This window comes from Hypanus sabinus, chromosome 6 (assembly GCF_030144855.1).
Source record: "Hypanus sabinus isolate sHypSab1 chromosome 6, sHypSab1.hap1, whole genome shotgun sequence".
NCBI lineage: Eukaryota > Metazoa > Chordata > Chondrichthyes > Myliobatiformes > Dasyatidae > Hypanus > Hypanus sabinus.
The window spans coordinates 81936804-81959737 of NC_082711.1; the positions used below are offsets into that span (position 1 = coordinate 81936804).

A 22934-nucleotide genomic window follows, 5' to 3' on the forward strand; every position below is an offset into this window, starting at 1 on the left:
GTCCTTGAAAGTGAATCCAAGGTTTATGGGAACATTTTATTGATGGATGAGTGAAGTTAACTCCTCTGGTTCAAGAGTCTGATGTATGAGGATTAATAACTGTTCCTGAACCTGATGGTGTGAGCCCTGAGGCTCCTGTACCTTCCTCTGAAGACAGCAGCGAGAAGAGAGCATGGGTTGAGTGGAGGGGTCCTTGATGATGAATATTGCTTTCCTGTGACAGCACTGTGTGTAGATATGCTCAGTGGTGGGATGGGTTTTTACTGTGATGGTCTGGGCTGTATCTACTACCTTTTGTAGGATTTTCTGTTCAAGGGCATTGGTGTTTCCATAACAGGCCACGATGCAACTGGGCAATATACTCTCCACCACACATCTATAAAAGTTTGTCAAAGTTTTAGATGTCATGCCAAATTTTTACAAACTTCTAAGGAAGTAGAGGCACTGCTGTGCTTTCTTCATAATGGCATTTACATGCTGGGCCGAGGCAGATCCTCTGAAATGATAACATCAAGGAATGTAAAGTTGTTAACCTCACCACTTCTGATCTCCCTGATGAGGATTGGCTCATGGACCACAAGTTTCACATTGATGAAGGCAGAGCAGTGGATGTAATGTATATGGATTTCAGTAAGGCATTTGATAAGGTCCCCCATGCAAAGCTCATTCAGAAAGTAATGAGGCATGGGATACAAGGAGACCTTGCTTTGTGGATTCAGAATTGGCTTGCACACAGAAGGCAAAGGATGTTTGTAGATGGTTCGTATTCTGCCTGGAGGATGGTGACCAGTGGTGTTCTGCATGGATCTGTTATGGGACCCCTCCTCTTTGTGATTTTTATAAATGACATGGATGAGTAAGCAGAGGGATGGGTTAGTAAGTTTGCTGATGACACAAAAGTTGGGAGTGTTGATAGTCTGGACAGTTGTCAGAGGTTACAGTGGGGCATCAATAGGATGCAGAACTGGTCTGAGAAGTGGCAGATGGAGTTCAACCCAGATTAGTGTGAAGTAGTTCAGATTTGAAGACAATATAATATTAATGGTAAGACTCTTGACAGTGTGGAGGATCAGCAGGATCTTGGGAATCATGTCCATAGGACACTCAAAAGCTGCTGCGCAGGTTGACTCTGTGGTTAAGAAGGCGTATGGTGTGTTGGCATTCATCAACCATGGGATTGAGTTCAAAAGCTGTGAGGTAATGTTACAGCTATATAAGATCTTGCTCAGACCCCACTTGGTCACCTCACTACAGGAAGGGTGTGGATATTATAGAGAGAGTGCAGAGGATATTTACAAGGTCATTGCCTGGATTGGGGAGCATGTCTTATGAGAAAAGGTAGAGTGAACTTGGCCTTTTCTCCTTGGAGCAACGGAGGATGAGAGGTGACCTGATAGAGGTGTATAAAATGATGAGAGGCATTGATCATGTGGAGAGCCAGAGACTCTTTCCCGTGGATGAAATGGCTAACATGAGGGGGCTTAGTTTTAAGGTGCTTGGAAGTAGGTACAAGAGAATGTCAGAGATAAGTTTTTCACACAGAGAGTGGTGGGTGTGTGGAGTGCACTGCCAGCGAAGGTGGTAGAGGCAGATGCAATAGGGTCTTTTGAGAGACTCTTAGATAGGTACATGGAGCTTAGTAAAATAGAAGGCTATACAGTAGGGAAATTCTAGGCAGTTTCTAGAATTAGGTTACATGGTTGGCACACCATTGTCTGCCGAAGGGCTTGCAATGTGCTGTAGATTTCTATGTTTCTATGTTTCCTCCTCCTGAAGTCAATAATTATCCTTTGGTTTTGCTGACATTGAATGAGAGGTGTCACCTTTTGACCAGATTTTCAATCTGCTTCCTATCATTGATCTGGTTTTGATTCAACCAAAGACAACAGTGTTGTCAACAAACTTAAATATGGCATTGGAGCTGTGCTTAGCCTCATAGTGACAAGTATGAAGAGAGTAGAGTAGGGGTATAAGCACACAGCTTTGTGGTTCACCTCTGCTGATGGAGATTGTGGAGGAGATGTTTTTGTCAATCTGAACTAACTAGAGTTTGCAAGTGAGGAAATTGAGGATCCAATTGCACAAGGAGGTATTGAGGCCAAGGTCTTGAAGCTTATTGATTAGTTTTAAGAGATGAAATTGAATGATAAACTGTAGTCAATGCAGATTATCTGGATGTATTTACATCTTCGCTGTCCAAATGTTCCAGGGTTGAGTGAAGAGCCAATGAAATAGTATCTGCAATGGACCTGTAGGCAAATTGGAGCAGATCCAAGTTACTTCTCTGGCAGAAGTTGATGTGTTTCATCACCATCCTCTCAAAGCACTTCATCACAGTGAATATAAGTGCTAGTGGACGATAGTCATTGAGGCAGGTTACCACATTCTTCTTAGGCATTGGTATAGTTGAAACCTTCTTGAAGTAGGGGGTACCTCAGACTGCTGAAGCAAGAGGTTAAAGATATTGGTGAACACTCCAGCCAATTGATCAGTGCAGGTCTTTAGTACTCAGCCAGGTACCCCATCTAGGCTAGATGCTTTCTGTGGGTTCACCTTCATGAAGAATGCTCTCACATTGGCCTCAGAGACTGAAATCACAGGATCATCAGGGGCTGTGAAGGTTCCTCCATGTTTTGAAGGTCAAAAAGCGAGTGTAGAAGGCATTGAGTTCATCTGGGAGCAATGCCCTGTTGTCACCAATGTCACTTGGTTTCACTTCCTCAGAGGTAATAGCATTCAAGCCCTGCCATATCTGTTGATTCAAGTTTGGTCCAGAATTTGCATGTGAATTGGCTTTCTGGAGATCATAGCTGGACCTCTTGTGTTCTACTTAGTTGTCAGATCTGAATGTCACTGATCTCGTACTCAATAGATTATGGATCTCATGGGTCATCCAGGGCTTCTAGTTGGGGAAGACTCTGAGTGATTTTGTGGTGTTCTTCTATGACTATTTTTATAAAATCCATGACAACCATGGTGTACTTAATAAGATCCTCTGATGAGTACTTGAACATGACCCAGTCAACCAACTCAAAGCAATCCAGTAGCTGCTCCTCTGCCTCCTGCGATCACCTCTTTGTTGTCCTTACCTCTAGAGCTTTGCTCTTTCACCCCTGCAGGCAGGAGAAGGAGAGCCAAGTGATCAAATGTTCCAAAATGCAGGCTAGGCATGGAATGGTAGGTATTTCTAATCATAGTATAGTAGTCGTTGAGTGTGTTGGGACCCTTGGTACCGCAGGTTATATGTTCAATTTTAGCAGCTCAGCTATGGCAGTTTCCTTCTGAGACCCTTAACCATATAACCATATAACAATTACAGCACGGAAACAGGCCACCTCGGCCCTTCTAGTCCGTGCCGACGCTTACACTCGCCTAGTCCCACTGGCCTGCACTCAGCCCATAACCCTCCATTCCTTTCCTATCCATATACCTATTCAATTTTACTTCAAATGACAATACTGAACTTGCCTCTACCACTTCTACTGGAAGCTCATTCCACACAGCTACCATTCTCTGAGTAAAGAAATTCCCCCTCATGTTACCCTTAAACTTTTGCCCCCTAACTCTCAAATCATGACCATTGCATTAGCTGATAATAAATTGAAATTATAGCACAGAAGTTAGCCCTTTCCACCTGCCTCATCCATGTTACAGTGCCTTGAAAAAGTATTTAGCCCTAACTCTTTGGCCCCATAAATTAGTATTAAAATGAGGGATTTTGATCAATAAACTGAGATTTTTATTTGTGAATTACATGCTCATTTTTTTCACATTAGAGCCCTAAAAACAGGGAAAATTGTAAGGCATGAAAAAATAAAAATTCAATAACTAAAATGTCAGCAGTTCAAAAGTATTCACCTTTGCTCAATCCTTAATTGAACCATCTCTCGAAGCTATTACAGCCAGTATTCTTTTTGGGTAAGTCTCTATCAGCTTTGCACAATGTGATGGAGCAAGATTTGCCCATTGCTTGACCTAGACTAGGTTAGTCAGGGGGTGGGGCAGCAGGGGACTGAAATCTTGAAGCCTTGACAGAGATGTACAATCGGGTTAAGGTCAGGACTCTGACTGGGCCACTCAAGGACATCAATTTTCTTTATTTGAAGCCTCTCCATGGTTGCTGTGGCAGTGTGTAGGGTAGCTGCTGTGGTGAAAGACAAGCTTCCTTCACAGTTTAAACTTTCTGGCAGAGGCTAGCAGGTTTTTATCAGGATCTCTCTGTATTTAGCAGCGTTTACCTTCTCATCAATCCTGACCAGATTTCCAGTTCCTGCTGCTGAAAACATCCTTATATCATGATGCAAAATCCACCATGCTTTACAGTAGGGTCGGTGTTAGGGTTATGCTGATGTACAGTATTAGATTTACACCACACGTGCTGCTTAGTTCTGAGGCTGAGTAGTTCCATTTTAGTCTCATTCAACCACAAGATCTTCTTCCACATCTTTATATCTTTTAAGTGACACTTTGCAAAGTCTTTATGGTCAAGAATATACTTTTCTTTTAGCCAGGGCTTCTTCCTTGCCACTCTTGCATAAATACCCTTTTTGTGGAAGGCCTTAGAGCCATGAACTTCATTTCCAGTTGCAGCCTTTGACCAACTGCTCACTCCGTGTGACTGTTGGTGTCACAGTAGCCTCTCTTACAGGTGCCATTCTTCTCCAGTGACTAAGTTTAGAAGGGCGGCCTGACAACATTGTAACTATGGTTTCATATTTTTTCCACTTTTTCATGTTGGGCTGCATGGAACTCCGAGGTATATTCAGTGTCTTTGAGATGGTTTTGTACCCATCCCCAGATCTATACTTCTGTATTACCAGGTGTAAAGATGCAAAGGGACTTAGGAGCTCTCGTGTGAGACTCCCAGAATGTTTATTCACAGGTTGAGTCTGTGGCAAAGAAAGCAAATGCAATGCAATGTTGGCATTTATTTCAAGGGCATTAGAATATAAAAACAAGGAGATAATGCTGACGATTTCTAAGTCAATAGTCAGGCTGCACTTGGAGTATTATCAACAGTTTTGGGCCCCTTATCGCAGAAAGGATGTGTTGTCATTGGAGAGACTCCAGAGGAGGTTCATGAGGATGATTCCGGGAATGAAGGGAGTGATTGGTAGATTTGGACCTGTACTCACTGGAATTTAGAAGAACACATGGTGATCTCATTGAAACCTACCAGATGTTAAAAGGAATGGATAAGGTGGATGTGTAGAGGATGTTTCCTCTGCTGGAGACATCCAGAACTAGAGGGCACAGTCTCAAAATTAAAGGGTAACCTTTTAACAGAAGTAAGAGGAAATTTTTTTAGACAAAGCGCGATGAATTTGTGCAATGCTCTGCCACAGACTATGCTTGAGGCCAAGTCCGTGGGTATATTTAAAGCAGAAGTTGATAGCGTCCGGATTGGTCGTAGCATCAAGGGATATGGTGAGAGGCAGGTGTGTAGGGTTGAGTGGGATCTGGGATCAGCCATGATGAAATGGTGGAGCAGACTTGATGGGCTGAATGACTGGATTCTATTCCTTTGTCTCATGGTCATTTCCCAGACTTGCCTTGAATGCTGTTTTGGTTCATTCTGCTTTGGTCTGGTGAAAATCTGCTATACTATTGGACCTTACAGAGAATGAGTATTTATTCAGGTGATCCTCCAGTTTTCTACATCAACAAATTGGGTGAGTTGGTAAGGTAACATTGGACAACAAAGGTTTTGGTTCCTGGATGCTTTTAGGTGTATTTTTCCAGATTTTGGGCTGGAAATTTCCCCATCATGCACCTTTCTTTTTGGAATCACCTATATTATTTCAATTAATAATTCCAGTCAATTAAAATGTTGTCCACAATATAAGTTTTCTATTTTGTCGGGGCAGGCCTGGGAATGTTTTGGGTTGCCAGTATGACCCACAGCAATGGTGTCTTTTTATTGATCCTTCAGCCTGAAAGCTGTGCACTACACAAAAGCAATGTCCACCCTTCAACACCAATCAGCTGTGCAGAAAACTACCAAAATTTGGAAGTCTTGTTGAAACATGTACAGTACAGCAACTCCAATCTCCCTCTCTCCCTCCTCTCTCTCTCCCTCCTCTCTCTCCCTCCTCTCGCTCTCCCCCTCTCTCCCCCTCCTCTCTCTCTCCCCCCTCTCTCCCCCTCACCCCTTTCCCCTCCCTCCCCCTCCTCTCTCCCTCCTCTCTCTCTCCTCCCTCTCTCCCCCTCACCCCTCTCCCCTCCCTCCCCCTCCACTCACTTTCCAATTTTTACTCATTTCTTTCTCAATTCCTGCTAAAACATTGTTTACATTGACATCTTTTATTATTATATTGTCAGTTGCCCTTTACTGTACCGATTGTCTTCTTTATTAATTATTGTACTGTCTTGCATTGTTTTGTGCACCTTCTATAGTCCCGTCTAAGTCTGAAGTCTAATGTACTTTTGTGTTGTTTCAGGTAGTCTAGTGTAGTTTTCTGTTGTTCATGTAGCACCATGGTCCTGGAGGAACGTTGTCTCATTTTTACTGTGTTAACTAGCAGTTATGGTTGAAATGACAATAAAAGTGACTTGATTTGACTTGACTTGAAAATGATGAATCAGGAAGGTGAAGGATTTTGATATCTGAGACAGGCATTTCCCAGAATAACTGATGCGAAGATTAAGGAAGGCATTTTTGTTTGTCCACAAATCAAACAGGTTATCAATGGCAGGCAATTAGAAGAACTTTTCATGGGACTGGAGAAAATCAAATTGAAGGCATTCAATTTTCTTGGCGACTACAGAACACCAAGCTATTGGCAACTAGTTTACATGCTTCAAGCATACAAAACCATGAAGTGCAACATGTTATTAAAGATTCATTTTCTGCATTCTCATTTAGACTTCCTCCTGCAAATCTTTGCACTGTCAGTGATGAATATGGTGAAAGGTTTCACCAGGACACAGTATCATTGAGAAATTGTATCAGGGCAACTGGATCCATCAATGCTGGCTGATTATTGTTGGACCCTTAAGTGAGAAGTCTCAGAAATGAAAATCATCAACAAAACATTTTTATCTTAGTTGATCTATTGCAAAGCGTCAGCACCATTATGCATTATATTCAATAGAAGTTAATTTCTTGTTTTCCAAATCCCTACAAGATACAAGTAGCCTGAAGTTATATTTGTGTTCAGCTTCAAGTGGTTTATCGTTAAAAAAAATCTGAGGGAGCAATACTTTTGAAATAATTTGCTGTCCAGTGTGATTATTATTTAAAGCTACCGTCTGATTTCCTGAAGGATTACAGTGATTGTTGAGTGCTGTTGGTTTACAGTCATTTTCTGCCATGTATGAACTTGGTTTGCAGCCACATTTCTGACTTGCCAACTTTTGAGTTATGAACAGTTTTCAGGAGCAGAAAGGGGGAACCTGTATTACACCACTCGCCATAGACTTTCAGTCAGTTAGACACCCATCTACCACTAGACCTTGCTTCCTATCACTAAGCCAATTTTGGGTTGAGTTTGCCCATACATTTCAGAGTTCTTGTACCTTAACTGAATTTGTATACAGTATTATACAATTATACAGTCTACAAAGTTAACACAATGACAATATCAAAATTTTCAGTGAGAAAAATGGGCATTCTTCTAAAAGTTACACCTCTAATTTTCAATTGCAGTTTCACATTTCCTTTTAAACAAAAATGTAAGTTAATCAGTGTAGTAAACTGTACTTTAAAGCAGTTGAATATTCATGTATAAATACTTTTAAAATATGCTGCAATTATATTGTTTAAAAATTGAGGGTCAACATGTTCTTTGTTGCCTCATTCTTGCTCATTCTGAATCCTTCCTAGGATTTCAATTTTTGCTTATAAATTATTTTCTAAATGATTATTACTATTTTTGTTTGCCAACCATTACACACAAAATTAGCAGCTTCCATAATTAGTTGAGACTAGACCTAGAAGACATAGCTTCAAGAATTGGGGGTATAGATTCAGGAAGAATGGGAGGAGGAACTGCTTTCCCCAGAGAGTATTGAACCTGTGAAATTCTTTGCCTAAGGAAGCCATAGTGTCTACCTCAGTAAATATTTTTAAGACACAGTTCTGTAGATTCCTGCATAGTAGTGGAATTAATGGAATGGGGAAAAGGAGATAAATGGAGCTAAGTCCGCAGTCAAATCAACTATGATCTCAACTGGCTTATTTCTTAAGTTCTTATTAATTCTTACCTGTATATTTTTGGGATTCCTGCACGAATGCAGAAGTCCTGACCGTGTTGACTGAGCTCTACCATGAATTTCATGGTTGTGCGTCAATGCTGGACTCTGTATATCCTGTTATTGAATCCAGTTGATATTTATTGGAATTGTGAGTGCAGGCTTCACTCAGTAAAATTTAGGGCAAAGTGTGTGATAGCTGAGGCCTTTTGAAATATGCTTTTTAAGCTGTGCAGCAGCTGGTATTGAAAGTTCTAAATGTTGAATATCAATTAGTCAGTTAGTTCCCATAGTCTCTGAAAAGTTGATGACCTATCTTTTGTAGGACCTATTCTTGCTAAGTCACAGTTCTAGCTTGTAATGTAAACATCATGAGCAATGTATGTAGCATATCTTTACTGTCTGAAATTTGTACCTGGAAGGGTGTGAATTTATAAATGAATTGTTTTATCAGATAATTGGCAATGGGTTGTGCCTAAATTTGAAAGTGGGGAATAAATAAATGGTTATAAACTTATATTTTAATTTAACCACAATTATTTAGCTGACAAATCTATAATAGATTTAAATGAGTCAATGTAGAGACCCCGTGGTGGCTGCTATCACCTGTTCATGTACAAATTAATTTTCCAATTTTGATGTGTATAGCTGTTATTGTTCTTTATGGAACAGTATTATTAAACAGTGTTCTCTATGGAACACTATTATTAAAGAACAATAATAGCTATGCATTACATAAAAATGGAAATTACTGAAATATGTTGAATTTGTGTAGATTCAGGTTGCTTTGATGACAATAGAATTATGCAATTTATAACATATATGATAAGTTTGCCCTGCCCACATTAATTAATAATACTCTTTATTAATATATTAATTGAACACTCAAACAAAAAAATATTTAAGTCATGAGTTTGCATAGATTTTGTGTCTATGTTCTCAGTGCCCCTGAGATTATGATTATGAACTGTATTCTGAAATTTTTTTGTGGTACATCTTTTTGATAGTGTAGCATTAGAAATTGTACACTTTTTGAAAGATAAATTTGCTTCCTTAAGGTTGTCATAGCTGGAGTGGTGGTGGGACTAAGCTTCCAATGATGTACGTCACAAATGGGCTCTGACAATGAATCCGGCTCCTGAACTTCTTGACACCTTGTGTAGCTTGGCAACTAAGCCTGGCAAAACTGTTTCTTCTGATAGGAAAAGAAGTAAAGTTTGGTTACTGTGCTTTAAAACCAGTCGTTTCAGGCAGATGGTGCTCGTCATCTTGGTTGGCAGCTCATCTAGGAGAAGAAGAACTCTGATCTCGAGCCTTCCCTGCCTTGCAGCTATATCCACTCATGGAGCAGGCTTCAAGAGTGAACCCCAAGGAAAAATACAAAGGGTGTCTCTAAGGCAGTGCCCTGGCTTGCATACTGTCTTACATATCAAGAAGATAGCTATAATGCGATATCCATGGTCGACCCCACCCCCCATTGGAAAAATAAGTAGGGTGAATTGCTTAAATTTTGAAAATTGTTATTCTTAACAGTATCACAAAATGCTGGAGGAACTCAGCAGGCCAGGCAACATCTATGGAAAAAACTACAGTTGATGTTTCGGGCCAAGACCCTTCGACGGGACACAGGGAAGGTTTAAACTTCTTCAGGCTAGGCATCCCTAGAATAGACTTTGCAGTGTAATGTAGAAACATAGAAAATCTACAGCACAATACAGCCCATAAAGCTGTGCCGAACATGTCCTTAAAAATTACCTCGAGTTATCCATAGCCCTCTATTTTTCGAAGCTCCATGTACCTGTCCAGCAGTCTCTTAAAAGACCCAATCGTATCCACCTCCTCCACTGTTGCCAACAGCCCATTCCACGCATCCACCACTCTCTGTGTAAAAAAAACTTACCCTTGACATCTCCTCTGTACCTACTTCCAAGCACCTTAAAATTGTGTCTTCTTGTGCTAGCCATTTCAGCCCTGGGATAAAGCCTCCGACCATCCACACAATCACTGCCTCTTATCATCTTATACTCCTCTATCAAGTCACTTCCCATCCTCCATTGCTCCTAGGATAAAAGGCCAAGTTCACTCAACCTATTCTCATAAGGCATGCTCCCCAATTCAGGCAACATCCTTGTAAATCTCCTCTGCACCCTTTCTATGGCTTCCACATCTTTCCTGTAGTGAGACGACCAGAACTGAGCACAGTACTCCAAGTGGGGTCTGACGAAGGGTCTCGGCCCGAAACGTCAACAGCGCTTCTCCCTATCGATGCTGTCTGGCCTGCTGTGTTCCACCAGCATTTTGTGTCCATCTAAACCTCTCACTCTAAGGAGATGCCAATTGATATTTGGGAAATTAAGATCTCCCACCATGACAACAATCCTATTATTACACTTTCCCAGAATCTGTCTCCCTATCTGCTTGTCGATGTCCCTGTTACTATTGGATGGTCTATAAAAAACACCCGGTAGAGTTATTGACCCCTTCCCGTTCCTAACTTCCACTTACAGAGACTCCATAGACAGTCTTTTCATGACTTACCCCTTTTCTGCAGCTGTGACACTATCTCTGATCAACAATGCTGCGTCCCCATCTCTTTTGCCTCCCTTCCTGTCCTTTCTGAAACATCTAAAGCCTGGCACTCGAAGCAACCATTCTTGCCCCTAAGCCATCCAAGTCTCTGTAATGGCCACAACATCATAGCTCCAAGAACTGATCCATGCTCTAAGCTCATCCACTTTGTTCATAATTAGTGTAGTAATCCAGTCACAAACAAGAGAAAATCATAATCGGAATCGGAATCAGATTTGTTATCATCGGCATGTTGACGTGAAATTTGTTAACTTAGCAGCAGCAGTTCAATGCAATACATAATCTAGCAGAGGGGAAAAAAAAATAATAAACAAGTAAATCAATTGCAGTATACATATATTGAGTAGATTAAAAAAGTGCAAAAAAACAGAAATACTGTATATTAAAAAAAGTACAAAAGAGTACAATTGACATCTCAGCCCAAAACGTCGACTGTACTTTTTTCCATAGGTGCTGCCTGGTCTGCTGAGTTTCTCCAGCATTTTGTGTGTGTTGCTTGGAATTCCAGCATCTGTACATTTTCTCTTGTTTGAGTGTGTTAACAGTATAGTGTTGGTAAGTTATGATTCCCCCCTTCAGCACAGAACCCTGATAAAGTTTTCAATTTGCATTACAGTATCAGCGTTGCTGTCAATGGGACAAACTGCACCAGGAGCACATCAATGCAAGCCGCACTGTGCAGGTAAATGCTGTTTGTATACTCTTTCCATGTTGTAGCATTCCATTTGCTGAAAATGATTGAGGGCCATAGTAAAAATTTTCTCTGCTATGCATGTTTGCTTTTGCATGTTTCCACCATATCTTGCCATAATGAGATGTGTTATTAAATTAAGATGTTTGACTTTGTTTTGAAGGTCCTTTATAGCATGCTTGCTAAAGTTGATAGCTTTATCATTCCAAAATTATTCACTTCTACAGTAACGTATTTAAGGTTGTTTAAGGATTAGACTTTTTTTTCTATTTGGAGCATCAGTATATAAATAAAAAGTAGAATACTGAATTCTGTATTAATTTTAAATTCCTGCTTTGGAATCCTATTCCAGAATGTAAGCTCAGTCAGCAGAGATGAGACATTTCCAAGGCAATTCTGGCACACTAAATGATTGAAGTTAAATGAATTCTGTTTAGAATAAAGAAAAAAGATACCAATTAAGTACCAAAGTTGTTTTTTATTCAAAAAGAGCCAAGCTTTCCTTTCTCCCTTTCCTTTAAGTATCAAACTTTAATTTGAAAATCCATATGATAAGATACGAAATGTTATAGTTTAATAACTTTGAGTCCAAAATGCCTCTTGGAACTTAAACACTTAAAAAATATTTTTAAAATGTTTTTCCGACATGGGGATAGGAGCAGGAATAGTCCATACTGCCTATAGTGCCTTCTATGCCTTTCAATGAACCATGATTGAACTTCTACATTATTGCCATTTCCCAGATAATCCCTGTGTGCTTTGATCTTCTTAGTGCTCAAATCTATTCACTTAAAAGAATTCAATAACTGAAGCACCAAGAACTCAATAAATACTGAATTGAATACATTATAGTTGCAGAAAATGACAACAATCCAGATATCCTAAATTAAATTTGTGGAGTGAGCTTTCTGGAGATCATGTTTAAGCATAAATAATCAGAATGGTATGGAAAGATTTCATTTTGGAGTGAGGATGACTTGCTACCATATCATTCCTATGAGCTCCTAGATGATTGATGAGGCCTAAGTGGGACTGCACATATTGCCACCAATACCCTGCTTGACAGAGTAGGCAAATGGTGAGTGGCTAGTTTTGGAGGTGGTGTGCTTCTTTCACCATTTATTCAGTTGTATTGTGACAAATAGTTCTTAAATGGAATACTCTTCTTTTTTCATTTTGAATAATAGCAGAGTAGAATTTCCCTGGGTTGTGGGATGTTACTATTTGTACTTGAATCTTTCCATCTGTCCAGTTGATAACTACATGTGTGATATATCTGGAATAATGCCAATTTTGGAGGTTTGTGTTAGATATTGCAACAAGATGGCTTTCCCATTGGAGCTGACTGGGTGTAATAAGGGCCCCTACGGGGAAAATTTGAATAGTTTCCCATTGTCCTAAGATGAGCTGTGCAGCAGTGGAAACAGTTACAAGAGTTAGGGTTTTGACATACCTATGCTTAATAGCAGTCTGGACTGAAATTGTGGCAGTTCCAGGCCTGCTGGTTAAGATTATTGCTTGCAGATGAAAATGGAAGATCCCTGGATTCAGTGAAAATGTTCCATGATCGCTTTCTATCACTAGATTTGAAGGATTTAATGGGGTTGATAAAGTCACATGTAACATTTGATGTTATTTACCATATTTCTCTTGGAATTGTTGTGTGGTGAAGATTGTTTCTATTACCCTTTAAGCAATCTCCATGTTATAAGAAGAAATTCTCTCATTCTTCTAATCTGTATAAATGTTATTAATATTATACTGAATCTGTTCCTATAAGACACCTTTCTCATCCCAGGAATAAATAGAGAACTTCTGTTGCATCACTTCCTTGATAAGGAGATTAAAATTTTGAATTATACATATAAACTGTCACCAGGCTCATATCCAAACCTGACTCATTGGCTAACTCTGCTAACAGCCACATGATTCTGTGGTGCGAAGGCCGCTAATATACGTATGGGGTTGGTATGATTTGGGGTTCAACCGAACCAGAAGGTTGGGATGTTCCAATTAAGGCATGTTGATTGTGACAAATGCTGTGTAAGTACTGCCCATACGCAATTGTCAGTCACCAAGAAATGACAGATCATTGTATACGACCATAAAATTTCATTCCGCCCAGCCCTCTCGGATGTTCCATGACATCCCACTGGACAGAAAGTTACAAGCTATTGATTGTAGTGATAATTTTCAAGAAAAAGTGTGATGAATAAAGTAGTTAATAGTTTTGTTTGCTACCAGCAATTCATCATTGTGCTTCATCAGCACTATCTCAGAATTAGACTATTTGGCCCATTGAGTCTTCTCCATCATTCTATCATGGCTGATTTATTATCCATCTCAACCTCATTCTGCTGCCTTTTCCACATAACTTTTGATGCCCTGATTAAGCAATAACTTATCAATCTTTGCCTTAACTATACTCAGTGACTTGGCCTGCACAGACGTCTGTGGCAGTGAATTCCATAGACTCTCTGTCCTCTGGCAATAGGAATTTTTCCTCATCTTTGGAATGAATGGATGTCCACCTTCTGGGGCTGTTCCCTCTGGTCCTAGACTCATCCACTGTAGGAAACATCTTCTCCACATCCACTCTCTCTAGGCCTTGCAATATTTGATAAGTTTCATTGAGATCCTCCCCTCATTCTTCTAAACTCCAGAGTACAGGCCCAGTGCCATCAGATGCTCCTCATATATTAACCTTTTCATTCCTGGGATCATTCTCACAAATCTGCTCTGGACCATCTCCAAACGCTGCACATCGTTTCTTAGTTAAGGGGCCCAAAACTGCACATAATACTCTGTGTGATCTGACCAATGTCATATAAAGCATCTGTGTTACATCTGAGCTTTTGTATTCCACTCCTCTCAAAACAAATGCCTACATTGCTTTTGTCTTTCTTACCACCAACTCAACCTGTAAGTTAACCTTTAGGGAATCCTGTACAAGGACTCCTAAGTCCCTTTGCAACTCTGATTATTGAATTTTCTCTCCATTTAGAAAATAGTCTACCCTTTTATTACTTCTCCCAAGGTGTATTAGCAAGCACTTCTTTACACCATATTCCATCTGCCATTTCTTTGCCCATTCCCCCAATCTGTCTAAGTCCTTCTACAGACAACCTGCTTCCTGAACACTACCTGCCACTCCACCTATTTTCATATTGTCCTCAAACTTGGCCACAAAGCCATCAATTCATTCTTCCAAATCATTGACATATAATGTGAAAAGAAGCGGTCCCAGCACAAACCCTGGAAGCACACCCTACTCACTGGCAGCCAACCAGAAAAGGACACCTTTATTCCAACTCTCTGCCACCTGCCAGTCAGCCAATATTTTCTACCCTTCAATCTGCACGAACTGTTCCATATTTAGAGAATATTGGAAGATACAATGATTACATCTACTCATAGCACTCTCGTTTAATATTTTGGGATGCAGATTATCACGCCTTGAGAATTTTATCAGCTTTCAGTTCCATTCATTTCTCCATGATTATTGTTTCCACCGATATTAATTTTTTTTAATCCTATATTTTTGTTAGACTTGGCTTTTTAACATGTCTGGAAAGTAATTTGTATATTCTTCCAAGAAGACAGTATCAAAATGCAGTGGATTCTGGTTAATCAGGGCAGCTGCTTATTTGGGACAACTATTAAAGAACAAAAACTGATTGAGAAAATAGTCAGAATAGTCATTTAATTAGGGCAGGAGACTGTTGCTGAATAGATGCTAACTAGTGGCAGATGCATGCATTATGTGGCCATTAGATACTATGCCATTATAAGAACAGTTTTAAAACAGCATCAGTTGCATGTGTTCGTCTTCAAAAAAACAGTGACTTTTGTCACTGACAGTTGATGAGAAATAAATGTTAAGACAATTCGGAACTGATTTTTTTGCTCACTGTGATTCAAACATTCAGGCTTGGAGATGCTAGAAATGGCCAAGAGTGAAAATGAAATGATTTCACTAATTATCAAGTTAGGAAGTATAGAATTTGAAGGTATTGACAATTGTCTTGAATATTGCAATGAAAATGAAGATTTTCGAGGATGCAGTTGTCGATAGATTGTAAGAAGGTAGTCCATTATCTGCACTAGGTGTTTGCACTAATTTTATTCATTTACCATCAATCAAGAGAACATGGCAGTGTACACTAGATAATTCCTCTTCTGTAACTATTAGGAACTAATACACAGTTTTATAATACTGTAGTAGTATTGACAGTGTTCTAATTTGTTCTCTATTATTTAAATACATAATTTGTTATTCAGTGCAATCAGGAATTCCCACCCTTTTTATGCTGTAGGCTATTGCCATTAAACAAGGGGTCTATGAACCATAGGTTGAGAACTCCTGAGTTAAATGGTAGTTTATAATTTTTGTATATTTTTAACTATTTCCATGAATCTTGAGCTAATTGAGGCAGCCACTTAATTGGGCCAAAATGTACTGGTCCTGTTGTGTCCCAATTAATCAGAATCCGCTGTATTTGTTTAACTCATCGGCTACTTCTGTGCTCCTCATTGTAAAATCTCCTGTTTCAGACAGCATGGCACTTTTTTGTTTGTCATGACTCTTCTGTTTCTTTCACATGCTTGGAGAAGCTTTTATTGTCTGTGTTTATACAAAACCCTACATCTACTATCATATATTCTTACTCATGGTCCTTTTTTTCCTGAATTCTAAACTGCTCCCAGTTTTGAGTCTTGTTACTTTTTGGTAAGTTTGTGCCTCCTCTTTTAATCTATTTCTACCCATGGCCTCTTTTGTAAGTCATAATTGGATCACTTTTCCACTTATGATTTTGTTCTAGCAGAAATGTATAACCATTCTCTGCATTCATTCCCTATTGTCAGTTCTTATCAATATGTTGCCATGCTTTTTATGATGCTGTCCAATCTATCACAACCGGCACTTCTCATGGTAAATTGGTGAATTAGTTTATTGTTGTCACCTATACTAAGGTGCAGTGAGAAACTTGCATACTGTCCATACAGATCAATTCATTACAACAGTGAGGTAGAACAGGGTAAAACAATAATAAAGTGCAGAATAAAGTGTTACATTTATAGAGAAAGTGCATTCCAGGTAGACAAGGCACAAGCTCGATATGAGGTAGGTTAAGGCCAAGAATTTACTTCAGAACTTGAACTTTGAGTTAGAGCAGAATCTGGCTCTGCAATCATGAGTGTATAGGGAGTAGATTAAGGGGACAAACATACACATTGGGGGACAGCAGTGTTGAGCATAATTGTGGCGGACACGTTACTGCCTTCCTTACTGATTGTGATTTGTTCGTCAAAAGTCAAGGATCTGGTTTCTTTTGTTTTAAGTTACATTTTAATCAAGAATTCTCTATCATGTTATGATCACTCTTCCCCAAGTAACACCACACACCTACAGACCAACTGAACCCATGTTCATTGCGCTGATCCCTTGGTGGCCTTTTGTACTGGTCGCAAAGATAATTTTGTATACATTACAGGAATCTTGTCCCCTGTAATATTAATACTAATTTGTTTTAGCCAATCTACAGTTAGATTTAATACCACATATGAGTACCTTTGTTAAATGGATCTTTAATTTTCAGTTTCATGCCATTCCTTACTTTGCACCTACTATTCGGAGGCCTGAAGGCAACTCCTGCAAACATTTCTGGCCTTTAGAGATCTCTAACCTACACACGGACAGACTTTACATTTTGATTTTCAGAATCATCTTATTATTGCTGTTTCCGTCCTTCACTAACAATGTCAATCCTCATTTTCTTCTTTGTATCCTTCCTAGGATATTCGGCTCCCTCCTTCAGTTACCATGCAGCCATGTCTTCATAATCGTGATTATGTCCATATACAATTATTTGCATCAATAATTTGCCTACCTTATTTCAAGTTTTGAATGGATTTAGATACAGCAATTTTTAATTTGTCCATTTCATGTTTTTAGACATTAATTTTTTTGCATTATGCCTCATTTGTCCTATGACAATTTTTTCTTACCTGGTTCTTATTTGTTGGCGCACTTTTTTGTAAACTTTGTGTCTCCCTGACATAATCTGGCTATCCCTATCTCAACCACTTTCCCTCATAGCTTCTTTGTATTTTTTTCTTTAGCATTTTAAGTTTCTCTTCACTGAGACCTTCCACCTTCCCACCATGCCTCATTAATTAGTGTGCAGGCCTATCAACCTCCATAGATATTGGATTTGGTAGAAATTTGTTCTCAGCGTGGTTCAGGTGTATTCTGTTCTAAATGAACTACTATCTTTTTCTTCACTACTGATGCAGCTCCATGAGAATTGAAACCAATAGCAGTCTTTAAGTCATTGTTTGGGCAAATGCTGAATGCAGCAAACTGTCATTGTTTCTGTTTGTGGTTTTGTGGGCTTGGCTTTATTTAGCTCCTCAGTTGTATTAGACCGTGTAGTGTAGATGCTACACAGAGCTCTGTTCAATTAAGAAGCCAGTTTCTTACTGGGGCAATGTGTGAGATAAATTAAACTTTGTTGATAAGGAAGCAGCAAACACTAGCAATCCAGACGAAAGTGACCAGTAGTTACATTGAACAATGGGGTCAGATACTTCTGAAGAAATGAGATTAACAGCCATATGAATGATAGATCTGTTAAGCTTTTAATTGGCTTGTCAGTCATTGTGTTTTTCATCTCAGCAGACAATAATTGCTAAGTGATAAACATGATTGGGATGGAGCTCAGGCACAGAAAAGAAGTGGATCCTGAGAGCTCAAAATTAAGTACTGTCATGTGTATGTTCTTAAGTAGTTTTGTCCAATATGGAGCTTGATTAGATGTTTGGCTAGGGAATGTATATGGAGTAGCTGGAAGCAGAGAAAAAAATGGTCCATTCCACAAAAATGTATACATTTAATTTCAAGTTACAATAATTAGGGATTGATTCTCAGCTTTGACAATTAATTTTGTATTTTTGAAACTTAATTTGTGATGTGATGGATAACTGAGTTGGTGGTAGATAATCTTTTAAGAAGCTAAACTTTTGAGCAGTATTTATGCATTCATACCATATCTGTGACCTGGACAAGGTGCTAACTTCTTTATTAGAATTCTAAATCATTTATTTATCGGGCATGTTGATTTCTTTTTTTTCTATGCAAATATGATGAGAACATTTTCATTAACACATTTAAAATAGCATCTAGAAATAAATATTTGATGAAAATTGGGCTTGTGGCTGATATCTTAATGAAGCCCCTGACATTTTTGACTGTATTTTAGAAAGGTTTTAGACAAAACTTATGCAATCTTCACCAGAATCAACTGTGTTGGAGGTGTTAGCTGGGCTGGGGAATAATAAGACTTACATCATTGTTGCTGACATTTCTAAATGATTAACTGTTGCAGTCTTGTTTTCACAAGTAGTATCGAAACCATGGAGTTGAAGGTTATTACAAGTGACTGACTTTAACTGTCTAGGTTCTGTGAAATCAGTCGCATTTATCTGTAAAGTATTTATGCTTTTAGATTTTGTAATTTTGCAAATATATACTGGAGCATGTCCATTGTACAAAATAATATTTAATTGAGAGTCAATACAAATCATTTTAAATGAAAAAAATTATTGTTTCATAACCACATTAGACCATAAGACATTGGAGTAGAATTAGGCCATCCAGCCATCGAGTCTGCTTCGCCATTCAATCATGGCTGATCCTTTTTACTTCTCAACCTGAGTTCTTAGCCTTCTCCCCGTAACCTTTGATGCCATGTCTAATCAAGAACCTATCAATCTCTGCCTTAAATACACCCAATGAGCTGTCTTCCACAGCTGCATGTGGCAAAAAATTCCACAAATTCATCACCCTTTGGCAAAATAAATTCCTCTTCATCTCTGTTTTGAAAGGGCACCCCTCTATCCTGAGACTGTGCCCTCTCGTCCTAGACTCTCCCACCATGGGAAACATCCTTTTCATATCTACTCTGTCTAGGCCTTTCAACATTTGAAAGGTTTCAATGAGATCCCCCCACATCATCCTTATGAATTCCAGCGAATATAGACCCAGAACCATTATTAACCCTTTCATTCCTGGAATCATACTTGTGAACCTCGTCTAGATCCTTTCCAATTCCAGCACATCTTTTCTAAGATGAGGGGCCCAAAACTCTTCACGATACTCAAGGTGAGGCTTCACCAGTGCCTTATAAAGCCTCAGCATCACATCCTTGCTCTTGTACTCTAGACCTCTTGAAATCAATACTAATATAGCATTTGCCTTCCTCACCACTGACTCAACTTGCAAGTTAACCTTCAGGGTACTCTGCACAAGGACACTCCCAAGTCCCTCTGCATCTTAGACTCCTGGATTTTCTCCCCGTTTAGAAAATAATCCGCACATTTATTTCTACTACCAAAGTGCATGATCATGCATTTTCCAGCATTGTATTTCATTTGCCACTTTTTTGCCCATCTCCTCATCTGTCTAAGTCCTTCTGCATCTTACCTGTTTCCTCAACACTACCTGTCCCTCCACCAATCTTTGTATCATCTGAAAACTTGACAATAAAGCCATCTATTCCATTATCTAAATCATTTATATACAGCATAAAAAGAAGTGATCCCAACACTGACCCCTAAGGAACACCACTAGTCACTGGCAGCCAACCAGAAAAGGATCCTTTTATTCCTACTCACTGCCTCCTGCCAATCAGCTAATGCTGTAACTATGTTAGTAACTTTCCTGTAATATCATGGGCCCTTAACTTGGTCGGCAGCTTCAGGTGTGGCAGATTGTCAAAGGCCTTCTGAAAGTCCAAATATATGACATCCACTACATCCCCTTTATCTATCCTACTCGTAATCTTAAAGAGTTCCAACAGGTTCGTCAGTCAGGATTTTCCCTGAAGGAAACCATGCCTACTTTGTACTATCTTGTCCTGTGTCACCAAGTACTCCATCACCTCATCCTTAACAATTGACTCTAACATCTTCCCAACCACTGAGGTCAGACTAACTGGTCCATAATTTTATTTCTGCTGCCTTCCTTCTTCCTTAAAAAATGGAGTAACATTTGCAATTTTCCAGTTCTCCGGCACCATAGAAACATAGAAGACCTATAGCACAATACAGGCCCTTTGGCCCACAAAGCTGTGCCGAACATGTCCTTACCTTAGAAACTACCCAGGGTTACCCATATATTTTTCTAAGCTCCATGAAACTGTCCAGGAGTCTCTTAAAAGACCCTACCGTATCCACCTCCACTACCGTTGCCAGCAGCCCATTCCACGCATTCACCACTCTCTGTGTAAAAAAACTTACCCTTGACATCTCGTCTGTACCTACTTCCAAGCACCTTAAAACTGTACCCTCTCGTGCTAGCCATTTCAGCCCTGGGATAAAGCCTCTGACTATCCACATGATCAAATCCTCTCATCATATTATACACCATGCCAGAGTCCAATGATTTTTAAAAGATCATTTCTAATGTCACCGCAATCTCTAATGCTACCTCTTTCAGAGCCCTAGGGTGCAGTTCCTCTGGTCCGGGTGACTTATGTACCTTTAGGTCTTCCAGTTTTTTGAGAATTTGTAACAATAACTGCATCCACTTCTCTTCCTTCACGCACTACAACAAAGGCATACTGCTAGCATCTTCCACAGTGAAGACTGATGCAAAATACTCATTTAGTTCATGAGCCACCTCCTTGTTCCCTGTTATTATTTCTTCTGCCTCATTTTCTAGCGGTCTTATATCCACTCTCATTTCTCTTTTTAACATACTTGGGAAAATTTCTGCTATCCACTTTGATATTATTTGCTAGCTTGCTTTCACATTTCATCTTTTCCCTTCTAATAATTTTTTTAGTTGCTCTCTTTAGGTTTTCAAAAACTTGCCCTATCTTTCTGCTAATTTTTGTTTTGTTGTATGTCCTTTCTTGTGCTTTTACAATAGCTTTGACTTCTCTTGTCAGCTATTGCTGTACTATTTTACCATTTGACTGCACATTATCTTTACTTTTTTACCATCTGTTCTATCCTGAGTCCCTTCACCCTGGTTCCCAACCCCCTGCCAAATTAGTTTAAACCCTCCCCAACAGCTCTAACAAACCTGCCTTTGAGAATATTGGTCCCCCCTGGTTCAGGTGCAACCCGTCACTTTTGAACAGGTCATACCTCTCTCAGAAGAGATCCCAATTATCCAAGAACCTGAAGCCCTGCCCCCTGCACCAGCTTCTCAGCCACGCATCTATCTGTGTGGCACAGGCATCAATCCAGAAATCACTACTTGGGAGATCCTGTTTCTCAGCTTTCTAATTAGCTCTCTAAATTCTCTTTTCAGGACCTCATTGCTTTTCCTTCCTTTGTTATTGGTACCAATATGTACCAAGACATCTGGAGTGGCTAAGATCCTAAAGTGAGATGTTCAACTCCTGATATCCCAGAGTTTTCCACCATCTACAAGGTACAAGCCAGGATCATGATGGATACTGTCCACTTGTCACAGTAAATACAGCACCAACAACTGTGAGGAAGCTCAACACAATCCAGCACAAAGTAAATTGCTTGATTGACACACCTTCAACCGCTTAAACATTCCAATTTTCCCTGTTGCTGGCTGCAGCATGTGCTATATATACAAAATGCACTCTAATTACATGCACAAACAAAAAGTCTGCAGATGCTGGAAATGAATGTAATTGTGTGTTGCCCAATTACATGCCTAGGTTACTATGAGAGCATCCCCTCACAACAGAATGACAGGGTGCATTGGAACATTGCAATTTACCCCTCCCCACAAGGGAGGAATGGTCTCAGTCCATTCTCACTTGGGTAAATCCCACCAGTCCTTCATTGTCATTGTATCTAAATTGTGGAGCTCCCTATCTAATAAAATTGAGGGAGTATCGTCAGCACAAGGTATTGATATTGTCCAAAGCCCAGTGGAGATCCAGTGAGATTGTGCCAACTGTAGACCTGTTGTGGTGGTAAGCAAATTGCAGCAATTCTTGGCACTTACTCAGGCAGGAGTTCAATGGTTCCGTTTAATGTCAGAGAATGTATATAATATATAACCTGAATTCTCAGTCTCTGCAGGTATCCTCAAAAGAGAAGAAAAAAGCGTAAAGAATGAATAATAGAAAAAAAATCATAAGAATCCCAAAGCCCCCCTATGCCCCTCCCATGCACAAGCAGCATCAACCCTCCTCTTCCCCCAATTATTCTCGCTTAAAGCATCAGCATTTCAATGACCCACTATGCAAGCAACAGCAAAGCTCCCAAAGAGAGACCATGGTCTGCAGTACTAACTGTTCACTCCAGCATTTCAATATCCCACAGGCACTAACAAGGGAGAGCAGATATCACTCTTTCCATAGCGAGAGGGGAGACAACAGTCGCTATTTCGATATCACAGTCAGTCTGAAGCTTTGCTTTTTATTTCAAGTTCCCCAACTCAAAAGTTGGCTGCAAATTCGAGACG

General features: G+C 39.6%; 1 protein-coding gene across 1 annotated transcript in view; it reads left to right on the forward strand.

Moving 5' to 3' along the window:
- stx17 (syntaxin 17) overlaps window positions 1-22934 on the forward strand; it is a 102575-nt gene that overhangs the window by 10144 nt on the left and 69497 nt on the right. The window contains exon 3 of the mRNA XM_059972513.1: window positions 11399-11464. Within this exon, the coding sequence (XP_059828496.1) occupies window positions 11399-11464 (66 nt within the window). The remainder of the gene's footprint in view (window positions 1-11398; window positions 11465-22934) is intronic.